The 13,034-nt window shown below is 43.5% G+C and overlaps 1 protein-coding gene across 1 annotated transcript in view; it reads right to left on the reverse strand.

The window, feature by feature from the left end:
• Positions 1 to 13,034, reverse strand: part of CPS1 (carbamoyl-phosphate synthase 1) — a gene marked incomplete at both ends in the record, with an annotated part of 92,655 nt that overhangs the window by 46,922 nt on the left and 32,699 nt on the right. Inside the window, 6 exons of the mRNA XM_084264679.1 lie at positions 4,273 to 4,449; positions 6,499 to 6,697; positions 7,770 to 7,980; positions 8,375 to 8,519; positions 11,810 to 11,938; positions 12,706 to 12,863. Of these exons, the coding sequence (XP_084120805.1) occupies positions 4,273 to 4,449; positions 6,499 to 6,697; positions 7,770 to 7,980; positions 8,375 to 8,519; positions 11,810 to 11,938; positions 12,706 to 12,863 (1,019 nt within the window). The remainder of the gene's footprint in view (positions 1 to 4,272; positions 4,450 to 6,498; positions 6,698 to 7,769; positions 7,981 to 8,374; positions 8,520 to 11,809; positions 11,939 to 12,705; positions 12,864 to 13,034) is intronic.

Here is a 13,034-nt window from a genome sequence, read left to right on the forward strand (position 1 = left end):
TGACAACATCAAGACATAAAAGTACTGTAGTCTAAGCTGGACAAATCAAATGTCCATCTACTCCAGGATCCTGCCTCCCCCGGCAACAGAAAACATGCCCCCAAGCAGAGTAGGGAAGGCACCACCCACATCTGCACATTTTGGTAACGGAAGCTGGCTTCCATTTGAGCAAGAGTGATGATCTGCTTTGCAGAGAGCCAGCAACCAAACTTAAACTGATAGCAACAGGGCTTGGTGGCCACCAAGTGTATGACTTAATTAAGTACCACAAGGCCTATTCAGCCTGCGGTGCCGACCCCTCTACTTGCACCGCTTACCACTCAGGCTGCTGACATCTCAGGCCTGCTGCTAACCTCCCAGTTGCTACTGTGAAACAGAAAGGCCTAGCTTCTCAGCTGCGGAGGAACTTTGCACTTTGGAGCATAAATCTTGATTTACCTTTGAAATACAATGCTGAACTGAAACACAGACCCTTGAAATATTCCTGAAGCAAGGGAAAGTCCAGTCCTGGGTGACACACTGAAGCTACAGCATCACTCAGGCTTCTCTCTCTGTATCTCATGCTATTCTTTCTAATTTTAGTTTTATCAAACTACTTTCAACCTTGGAGTAAAAGGGAACCCCACTGAGTTATTCAAACAACGTTTTACATGACATTGCAGTATTAAGAAAAATTCTAAGGGGCATATGCTAGAGAGCCCTCTGATACAAGTGTAATGGGGGGCAGCTGTATCTTGAGACACTGCAGTTCTATCTTCCATCACTGATATTTCCTGTCTCACCAGTGGTGTACAGCTACAACTCTCCTGATAAAACAACCATAATCAACCATAATGATAATACCAGCATGGTATCTTTGCTGAGCTGAGGTAATCAGGCTCATTAATTCGTTACCACACTTAATTGTTTTCTTGCAGGGCAGCATCCCTGGAACAAAGCCAGAGTAATGCCACTGAAGAAAACTCCAGCACTAAACCAGGAATGAATTTGACACGCCACACCGTTATTATTCTTCCAAGCTGTGGACACACTGTTGTACCATCACCGTGTGCTTCAGCACTGTGATGTGGAGACTGTGTGCCAGCTGAGAGAAATGCAAAGGTCACTTCAGTGCTGTGCTCCAAGAAGGCACCACCCGCACGGACAAAGGATGAGTAACAGCTCTCACTGGGCTCTGCAAAATACTCACACCAACTTCTGCCTTTTCTAAAGGATTTCCAGGCAGCATGCCCGGGTCTCCCTCACACAATTACTCTCTTGTCCTGAGAGGTAATAAACTGCTGACTTAAATAGCCTGCTTGCTCACAAGCAGCGGTGAAAATCTCTAATACCCGTTTTGCTCCTTTGGAGTAACCAGTCACTTATTCAGAAAACCTTCAGCTAGCACTTGGCACCCTGCAGCCACTGCTCTTCCAAACGCCCACAAAGAGATACCTGGGGCCATTGCGGTAGTCCCTGAGAAGTGGAAATAACAATTCTGGGCTTCTCACACATTTCTGAGTGTAATACTGGTATGAGACAACTGGTAAGGCATCCTTCCCACCCCAATTCCTTAGTGCTCGGAGGGCAAGGTCACACTGCCTCATTAGTGGGGTGTGAACAGGTCCTCCTGCCCATCTATCTTCACAAAACTCACCCGGACTTGCATGCCTCAAGGATCAACAACCTTCAGTCAGTGGTCCCTGAGCCACACATGCACACACAGGTAGTGTGATGACATACACTTAATTGGCTTAGGATAATTTCCTAAATCCTAGGGATCTTCAAGGAAAACCAAAAAAACCACCCAAATGCCTTGCCCTCCTTGATCAAAGGAGGGACAAAGAAAAGAAACCATTTCCCCTCCACCCTGTGACATAAATCTGGAAACTGTGAGAGAAGAATGAGTTTGCAGACAGTTCTTGCTCCCAAATCACCACACTTACAGGGGCAAATCAGGTTTTCAGGTAGAAAATCCCTGCAGGATTTGATCAGGGGCCCTGGACAGTACTCCCATGGCTTTACTCTATTCAAACCTATATAAAGGAGTACAGCCTAAACATATAGCAGTAGAAAGGGGAGGGAGCCACAGCAAGACAGCATGACTTTAGAGCCCTGCTCACTTTCAAGTAGACCCAGCCCCACACTGGGAAGCCAAGGGGTGTACAGGACTGCCTTCACACGATGAGTCACTAACACGTCTGCGTTGTTGACAATTACAAGACCGGGGCCGTGGTGTGAAACAGAGCATGGATCGAATCCACGGTGTAAGTATTCTGAGGCCTTTTGTACACAAACCCTCAGAGGGCCCGGAAAAGATCTGATAAAACCTGAGCGGCCCTGCTCATCACGCAGTTAGATCCTTCCAGCACTCAGCCACTCTGGCCAAGAACAAGTCTCATCTATTTCAGTCTCTCTTCTAGTGCCTTCTTTTACATTACAACAGGGAGTCCCATTACAACAGCAAAAGCTCTGAATGGCAGCTGAAATCCCTTCCCTTTCACATGAACAGTTACTGTTTTCATCATCCAACAGACAAAGGAGAGAGAAAAAGTAAAAAGCCTCGGAGAGTTGACTAGTGGGGCTTGGCAGGGAGGAGAAGACATGCAAGAAGCTCCATCCTGTTTCAAACAAAGCTGACAGCTAATGGGGACTAGCTGTTGGCTTTTAAATGTCAGCAAGCTGGGAAGGGATTTCCAGGCAGGCAGCCCCAGCTGCCAGGAGTTCCTCTCACTGATACTGTTTGCCTCAGTTATTAACGGGGATGAATTAGTGCACTGTGTCAGACAGAGGCAGCTCTTTATAGGGAGGGATTAAGATTTTGATCTTGCTTTTTCCAACAGCTCCCAGTGAAAATGCCACCAGCTGGGAACACCCACAGTGTTTAGCGGGGCCCAAACTCACCTTCATCTCCCTAGATCCCCTGTGTTAACACGGGGCTAAGATTAACCTTTCATAAAAGCTGAGCCACTCAGAGAGATGAGAAGCAAGGTTTTTCTCTCGGTCACAGGAGAAAGCTATAATAAAGACCAAGCGCAGCTGCTGAAGGATGTTCTACACTTATGAAGACATGCGTATCCCCAGCTTGCAAAGCGAGTCAACAGCTGGACAAGCCACACAGTCACAGAACATCTTGTGCTTTTCATTCAGGCCATTTATAAGAGGAACAGCGATGTGAAAACCTTTTTACAAACAACAGCACAACCTCAGCTCCCCACCCTCATGCAGAGAATGTGAGATGTGTCTACACATAAGAACAAAGACCTTAAAGACTCCACCCCACAAAGTCAGATGCACAAAAAATAGTAACCCAGTGTTCCCACTAGGAAGGCTTGCAATCTCAACAGGCAATTATGACCTATGAGAGACAGACGTCTCCTCTTCATAGAGGGTATGGACAGATGGACAAGTTAGTGGCAGCAAAACCAAAGCATGAAACTGCATCTACCTTGTAAAGTAACTAACCCCACATTTACCATGGGATATACAGAGGCAAACACCATGGAGCTGAAGGAAGAAATAATTTCACACCCCAGCTCCCCTCACAATAACACCCCCCATTACCCAGACACCTTGAATGATTAATTGATTTGACCAGTGTGACAGGTGAGGGCTTAAAAGAATGCTAGGGCAACTTGAGTCCACTTCAAAAAACAAGGGACTTTTCCCACTCTAAATTTAACAGATTTTTGGGCTGGTGATTTCTGTTAGTTTCAAGCCCATGCCAACATAGCAATTAAAAGATGACAATGGTCTCTCAGACTGCAGCTTGCCATTCTTTATCATCCTTTGCTTCAGTTCTTAAACGAATCTTTATCTTTTCCTTCATCCCTTCCTGTAAATTAATGGTCATCTGCAAAACCAACCAACTTTTGAATAACACACTAGTGTAACTTAGGGCTAAACATTAGCTAATAGTTAGCAAACAGCAATATCATAGGAACAAGAGAAGGAAAGTGATCCACCTCTCTACCAATACTCAGCTACAAGTGCCAGGACACGGGGATGCATTGGCTTAACATTGTACCAAAAGGCAAACACGTACCTGAATACAGGGAAAATACAGATGTCAGCAGGAATTAAAGTAATTTACCCACCCAGCTATCACATTCTGCAGAGAAAATTACATACAATGGAGAGTATTTGTGCATCAGCAGCAAGGATCATACACAAGGTGTCCCAATGTGCTTGACACAGGGAAGCAAGGGGATGAAGAATCTGTCATCTCAGATGACCCAATCTGGTAGCTGTAATTCAAGGGTCACAGGTCAAGGGCTTTCTATCTTTTGTTACCTTGGCTATTGCATATATCCGAGTGCTGGATGGCTCAGAGAGTTCCTTCTGGAGATCTACAATGGCTGGCCAGGTTTTATTCATGGGCAGGCGTGAAGTGAAGCCATCTACAGATGGGTGGCACATTCTCAGGGCCTTTTGGAAGCTCTCCTCAAAAGTGCGCCCGATAGCCATGACCTGTAACAGAGGGCACCTTCCACATTAGTGATGGTGAGCTGCCATCTCCTGAATAACAGAGGACTACAAATTTAAACCACACAGACATTCAGAAGGATCATAGCCTTTGGACCTCCTCCCTAGGACAGCCAACTCCGCCAATATTCTCAACCGGGAGCTTCAGACTAGTGACTGCTTTCTACTTCTGCCTCCCTGTCTGTACAGTACAGGAAGCTGCCACTCTCCTAACTGCTTTGAAGCACTTCAGTAGAGGGAAGCATTATGCAGCAGCATGGGTGTAGTACTATAGAAGGATATTTCTGTTTAACAACCTGTTAGAGGTAGAAACTCACAGTGGGAATTCTAAGGTTCAGAAGAAATCTGCACCACTTCCTTTAAATTACACTTAATAGCGACTCTCCCCTGCGAGGGCTCTCTTACAGGATCACTCCTCCTCAGCATAGTGGCACTGGGGTTTCCCTCCTTCGATCTTGACATCACATCTAACAGGAAAACACACCTTCCTCTGTGAGGTAACAGAGCCCATTCTCAAATTTCTACGTTTTTATTTCCCAGTGCAGTGAAGCCCTAACAGTGTAAAAATCTTCTCAAACACAATGTTGAAAAACGTCAAAGAAAAAAAATAACCTTGTTTTCTCTTTCTCCCAGCTCCAGGCTCACTGCCCAGCACCACAGAGCTCAGGAAAAAAAAACCAGGCCAGGCCGGATCGTTCAATTAATAAAAATGCAGTAGGTGCTGTGATCTGGCTGCAAGTTCAGGCCTCGGGAGATGACTATGCCATACTAATAGAGACTCAGCAGCAAGAAGGTCTTTGCTTTAAAGACACCCTGTCCTACTCACAGGTCACCTTTTTGCTGAGTACCTCCATCAGCTGCAAACTGTGTCTCTTAAGATCCTTGATCCCTTTTTCAGTTCACCACCCCACAGTCACAGTCCTGCACAGTTGGAGCACTGCCTCTTCTTTTATTTCCCCCCTCCCTTTATCCAGCACCCTGCCTTGAGAAGAACAGAGGGTTCGTGCAGTTCTGGTTTTGTGATATATGACTACTGGGAAGGCTTGATACCTCCTCACACAAATATGTATTGGCCAGGAAGTGTCTGTAGCTGATGCAACAGTGTTTAGGAACCGCAGTTCTAACAGTCCAGAAACCCCTAAGGAGAGAGGGTAAGCATCAACTCACTGAAAAAAAAAGCTCATTGCTATGAAAACCCAAAACTGCCACTAGAAAACCAAATTCTAATCAATCCTCCCAGTTATGATGAAGGCTTGTTTTCTGAGCAAGGTAGAATTGATGGTAGGAAGGTCTCACGTGTCAAAATAATTTAATAAAATAGGTACTTGAAAAGCATTAGGAAAAAACAGGCAGCTGAAAAAATACACAATTAATTATTTTGCTTTGGTAGCTGATATGTAATTAACTAATTAAGTGGGTAATTTACCCATTTTGCTTCATTTCTCTTCTCTTAAAACATGGTCTGAAAATGCTGTTATTGTCTTAGATAGCTTAAAATCAGGGTTTAAAAGTGACACTGTCACGTTCCAGATACAAGAAACTTAATCACTAACAGAAGTCAAAACTTCATAGCAAGATTTGGATTTTGAGAGCAGAGGTAGGCTGAGATTTGGCAAATGGCTTAACAGAGGAAAAATAACTACGGAAGCAACCAAGAGCTGTGGCTCATTGGCATCACTGAAAATCCTACCAGACTCTTGAAGTTATACTCTAATTAACCACCACTACAGAAACCTAAACAAAAATAACTCAGAGTTCTGTAGTGAGTGTTAAGAATGAAGTAAAGCTCAGGTGATCAAAAGCAGTCTCTTCCCTTAGGAGTCAAACCCTTTTATGAATCCATACTGTGATATCCAAGATTACGCAGTCCTAACTCATGTCAATTAATTATAGGGCTGGATAAATTCACTTGTGCTGAATAAATATCTTCAAAAAGCCATTAGGGCCCTGAAGATAGACATTATGAGGGTTTCCAAGAAAGAGAAATAAATGACTTTCCCACGTGGTGGAATGGAAGGGGAGTCTTGCACTCACCTCTCCCACACTCTTCATGGAGCTTCCAATCTGGTTGGATGTATGCTGAAAACGGTCCAAATCCCAGCGGGGTATCTTGGTAACAACGTAATCCAGGCTGGGCTCAAAGCAGGCAGAGGTTTTTCCTGTCACCACATTCTTGATTTCTGGCAAGGGGATCCCCAAGGCGATTTTGGCAGCAATGAATGCCAATGGATACCTGCCATCGAGGAGAAGTAGAGAACAGTAGAGTGGGAAGTACTTTGCTTTTGCAAATCCCAGGAGTGGATCAAATTAAACAGATGTGAGGCGATTTTCCCTCCTCAACAGAAGAGATGGTTACCGTGCTGGAGCACAGCAGGGCCCATCCAGCTTCCTATCTTAACGCATTGTAGAGCTATCTACCTAGACCTTGGACTTGCTTTATTATCTGCAAACCATTTTAAACAGTGAGACCATATAGACAGATATGTTTTACTGCAAAAGTCTGTCACCCAGAAAGAAAATAATCAAACACCCACTGTCCAACATCATGGCTTATCTCCAGTCTGCTATGGCACTTCAACAACCACAGGAGTTTTTGAGAACTGCAAATTAGAGATTAATTTGTGCCTCTCAACAGCATCTGCAAAGTGCAATTAAGAAGCCAATTTTTAAACAGCCTGCTCTGACCATCCTTATCTTGATTAGTTTATGATTAGCCAACAAAACAAAGGCAGCTAGCAATACCATTTGCATCAATCTGACAGACAGCTCATTAATAACTGTGTGTCCTCTGGGTCCCAGAGATGATTTGCAGCCAGCATATGGATACACTGGATATGCTTTGTAAGGACAGCTATTAGGCTCCCCCTCCACACCCCTCCTGGGAGTTCTTTTCTATGCGAAGTAATGGCATCGGCAGGCTGCAATGGACCTGGAGGGCTCGCTAACCCCTTCTTCCATCTCCCAGCAGGAACGACTCTCCAAGGGTCAATCCTAGCAGATGCTGACAAGAACTTTTCTTAGAAGCTCCTCATGCAGAAATCTGCACCTTCCTGACCTGACCGCTCCAGAGTTCTCCCTAATAGCCAACTTCAGTCTTCCTTGCTGCAAATTAAGACTGTGCATCCTTGTCTTTACAGCCTGAAGAGCAAAGGCAGAAACTCTTCTTCCTTGCAGCTGTCACGTATTTAAAGAATACTCTGATCCGAGTCCCTTATCATAACTCACTATCTCTGTTCTTCTCCCCTTAGATTTTGTTTATTTATTTGTGTTTTCTGTAGGAGTTTGGGTTTTTTAAATAATCTTACCCTGTCGCCTTAGAGGCCAAAGCTGAACTTCTCGAGAGTCTGGCGTTGACTTCAATGATGTAGTACTCCAGGGAAGTTGGATGCAGAGCAAACTGAATATTACACTCTCCCACAATGCCCAAATGTCGGACAACTCTGATGGCACGATCCCTCAGCATCTGAAACTCCTCATTAGTGAGTGTCTGGCTTGGAGCCACTACAACAGAGTCTCCTGTTTGTCACAAGGTAGCAGAGAAGGAAAATGAGAACCAGCTCAGCAGGAGTAAATTCCAGCAACACAGGTCACTTTCTTTCCTACCCCATTGCTAATAATGAAGTTACTACAGACATCCAAACCTGTGGATGCACAGTTGATGAAAAGCACACATAGTTAGAAGCCCAGAGCTGGAGAGGCCAGGCAGTCCTACAGAAAATGGGATCACAGGGGTAGGTTTAGCCTGACGGTATCTGTTTCATGCCCTAGCAGGCTGTATCCCAAACCAAAAAGTACTTCTAAAGCCCACTTGACCAATCACAAACCTGTGTCAATAACAGCAGGTAGAAAGGTACTCAATAAAAAAAGTTAACAAACCATTCCCAGTGAGCCACCCTGTGCCCAAGCCTACCTGTGTGGACCCCCATAGCATCAATGTTTTCCATATTGCAGACAGCAATACAGTTATCAGCAGCATCTCTCACAACTTCGTACTCTATCTCCTTCCAGCCAACAACTGACTTTTCCACCAGAATTTGGTTAGTCATTGCAAATGCCTGGGAATACGTTAGGGAAAATGAACAGCAAAAAACAAAAGAAAACCTTATTAGAACATGTTCCATATTTAAGACTTCTGTGGCTTATCTCCAGACATCCCAGACCAACATGAAAATTGAAAGATAAGTGAAGTTCATAACACCCATGACAAATACTTTATATTTCTCTCTCTCCCTCTCTTTTTTTTTTTAATTGCATTAGCATCATTTGAAAGGCAGAGGAAATATTGATGTGTTCTGATAGGGAAAAAAAGGCAAGGCATGTGAGCCTACAATGGCATATAAATAATAAACAGGAATAGAAAAATATCTAAGGCTTCAATCATGCACCAGACACATGTTTTTGTTCGTGTATGTGGGCAGCCCCACAGACTTCAATAGCAGGACTCTGCAGAAAGCTAAATGACTAAGTGATGGGGAGTGTGGGTGCCAGGAAACACTAGGTAATTAATAGTACTAATAATGCTGCTTATCATTGGCATACTAACCAGAAGCAAGATTCGTGATTTATTCTTAAACTAATCTTGAAAGTGCTCCTCAGTGCAAAATGAAAAATACAGTTTGTTGGTAAATGAGCATAATCCAAGTGAATAAATGGCCTTAATATTAGCAGATAAAAAACATTAATCAATTCTCCCTTAAAATCCTAGAAAGTAATGGGAACATTATCAATCCATCCTTTAGCAAAGCTTCTTGTTTTAATGCTGCCCATGAATCAGTCTTCAGTCTGGTCCCCTCTGTAGTTAGCTCGAGCTGTTATTCAAACATTGCCCTTAGCTCAGCTGCCAAACTCGCAAACGCAAAGGAAAACAAAACTAAGAAGAAGAAAAAAAAGTAGAAGAAATAGTTTGAGGAGTGGCACTTCACACCCAGCGTAAACTGACACCGAGCTTGTGGTGCTGCAGTGGGAACACCTCACCACTTCTGTAAAACAATCTGCACTGCCCCTCTGTTACTGTCTGTTGTCTCCTTGAAAGGAGCAAACTCTGGAGACAAGAGCTCAAGGCCAGGTTTACTTCAACTAGCTCTATGAAACATACATCGCTGTTTAGATATCTCAGTTATACACAATTCTGAAAATCCAGCTCACTGAATTACTACAGATCATCTTCATAACAGATTAGAACAGGATTTCTGCTGGGCTGTGGCAGTGAATGTCTGAAGTTCAGTTAATTCAACAAGACCCACATTGGTTTTTATGGTCTTGCAGAGGGACCTAGATCGATGGGAGCATTGGGCTGTGATTAATGGGGTGAAATTTAACAAGTCAAAATGCTGGATGCTGTACCTAGGGCTGAGTAACGCTGGGCACAAGCATGAATTGGAAGAGGAATGGCTGGAGAGCAGCCCTGCAGAAAGGAATCTGGGCGTGCTGGTGGATGGCAGCTCAATATGAGTCAGCATTGTGCCCTGGGAGCCCAGCAGGCAACATACATCCTGGGGACATCAAACACTGCACGAGCAGCTGGTCAAAAGGGGCGATTGTCCTGCTCTTGTTCAGCACTGGTGCAGCCTCACTTGGAGTGCCATGTGAGGTGCTGGGCCCCACAAGGTCCCTGATGCACCCAGAGGAGAGCTGGAAAGCTGGTGCAAGTGCTGGAAGGTATGTCCTATGAGGAGAGCCTAAGGACTTTGGGCCTATCTTGTTTGGAGGCTGAGTGGCAACCTCATGACTCTACAGCTTCCTGAGAAGGGCAAGTGGGGCATGCTTATCCCTCCTCCCTGGGGTCCAGTGATAGGACACATGGGAATGGTTTAAAGATGCACCAGGGGAGGTTTTTAACATTCAAAATCATTTCTTTACCAAGAGGTAGATCAAACAGTGGAACAGGCTTCCTAGCAAGGTGGTCAACACCCCAAGCCTGTCAGTGTTTAAGAGGCATTTGGACAACATGCTTTAACTTTCGGTCAGCCCTGAATTGGTCAGGACTAGAAGTTTGTTGTAGGTTCCTTCCAAAGTAAACAGTCCATCTATTATATTCTGTTCAAAACACTGAGGCTTTTTTTGGTATATTTTTTGAGAAAATTAAAACATGTACTTAGAAAATAAAACAGGGTCAAACTTTCAGTAGAAAAATAAAATATTCAGAAACATGAAAAAACTACTAAAATTTTTACAGATAACAAGATAAAATATATAAAGATATAAAGAGCAGCTGCTTTACAGATTTTAGGGAAAAACTGTGATGCTCAAACAGCTTTTTAAAAAAATCCCAACAAAACACCAAGCAATGCTGATAAAACCCAGGGTTTCCTACTGAAAAATGTTTTGATATAAACTTTTCAGACAGCTTCACTCCCAGGGCTTCTGGGGGAATTTCTGCTTCCTCTGCGCACAGCCCATGTTGTGTTTGGGCAAGCAAAGTGTTTCCAACCTCAGCCATCAATCCGTAAGATGAGGGCACTGCAGCCACTGCTGCCTCCTGCATCCGTCAGTCCTGTCCCTGCCAGGCACTGCCTGAGCAGATGTTTGTTCAGCACTAAGCACACCGGACCAAACGTCTGTTCGCATGGCAGCAGTGTGGAGGAATACAAAAATGTCCTTTTTACATACTGGCATCAGCAGCATTTCTTTCCAGAGATACTTGAAAGATTAAGAGGCTCAGCAAATCAGGAAAAGAAAATACCAAGAATTTTAGAGACCAACTGATAGAGATTTATTTGCTAAAATTCTGCATTTTTGCCAAGGAAAAGGTTTTTGTTTTGTTTTACCCAACTATCTGTTTACTTTTCACAGCTAATTTATAAACATAATCCCAGATTTCCAACAGAAAAAGAGCTGTCTCTTCATAGCCAGAGACAGCTGGTGGATGTCAAATTATGACGTGCCACCCTGTTAAATTTCTACATTTCTGACCTAGCAAAAATACCATCTTTAGACAGGAGCGCAGCAGAGGCCCCAAGCCTCCCAGCATTGCTGTCCCTGTTATTACACTATCACTCAGCTTTTCAAATGTTTCAACTTCCTTGACATCTCTCAATGTGCCATTTACTCCTGAAAGTAGGTGAATAGAGCCCACCATGTTTCTTTTCAGATCAAAATTGCTGAAGCACTTGCTCAAATTATGACTTGTTTCTCATGAATTTATCAGATCTCTGCCACTTAACAATCTTAATTTCCCAATTCAGCAAGAATTGTGACAAGAGGGCATTAGATAAATCAGGATAACATTTTACAGATCAAATGAAAAGTAGAGTATGTACAATGCCAGTGTCTGTGACTATCAGAAGAGTATCTAAGAAAATCAGGTGTTCAGCCCAATATCCAGCGCTTGCAATTGCAGACGTACCTTCGTACCAAGGTCCAGCAAACTTTCCTTATCAGGACATATGCCTGACCCCAGCCCACCAAGGGCATAAGCAGAACGTATCATAACTGGGTAGCTAATCTTTTCAGCTGCCTTCAGAGCATCTTCAATCTTAAAGGAGAGGGGAATACATTTCAGATACACGATAACAATTAAGATTAATAGTCTTTAACTCTGGTTACACAGTTATCTGGAAAGCCCATCAGTAAGACACTAAGCTGCCTGAAGGTAAAATGGAAAGAATAAAAGTTGGCTTTGTAATGTTGCTTTCTTCTGCCAAACAGCAGAAAACTGGAACATAGACAAAGAGGTGACTTCTGCCCTTATGTGTCAACTTCCTTGCTGCCTTTCCACAGACAATGTCCTTACCTGGGCTGTCTTCACAGACTTAGGCAGACATCCAACAGACATCCTGGTTTAAGACCTGTTTGGTTTCCTCTGAACAAAACCAGGCCTTCCCACTGAATGAATTTTTTGTTTTCATACTTCCGTCCTCAAGAATGATTTCAGGACTGCTGAATTTGAGGACCTGGAATCCTAAGTCTAAATGGCTTTTGCAAGATACTCAATTAAAAAAAAAAATAACCACTGAAATGTTAGATATTTTTGTGCTGCAGCACAGAAGTCACCCCAACCTAATTTACTTCTCTTGTCAATGGGTAAATTAGCTCAGGCTTTCCAAGTGCTTAATTGCATTTTCACTCATTTTAAATCATGGTGAGCCAGCATCAATCACTGTGGAGTGCTGATGAAAGCCTACAAATTACAGTACCCACAGTTGCATTCAGCCTTCACTCAAAACTAGAATTTTATTCTTTTTTAATAACTCAAATGGGCAATGGTTATAGTAATCACATCTTCAAAATTGTCTGATTTACCGATTCCACTGCAAAGCTAGGAGCAATCTTTTCATTTAGCTCCATCAGCTTATCGGAAAAAAGCTTTCTATCCTCTGTAGCCATGATGGATTCAACAGATGTACCTAGGACCTTCACACCATATTCCTGCAGCACTCCTTGCTTGAAGAGTTCCACTCCTGCAGAGTAAAGAAAGCCACAGTTTTGAGGACAGATGGTAGATGAAGAAGAGAGTACTCAGAAGACACCTGACTAGCTGACAACTTGTCTGGGATCATCAACAGCTTGTTTTATTAATCAGTACTAGACCCATAACATGAAAGTCTCTGTCCTAAAATCTATGAAACCTG

The sequence above is a fragment of the Gallinula chloropus genome, assembly GCF_964237585.1.
Source record: "Gallinula chloropus genome assembly, chromosome: 5".
NCBI classification, from domain to species: Eukaryota; Metazoa; Chordata; class Aves; order Gruiformes; family Rallidae; genus Gallinula; species Gallinula chloropus.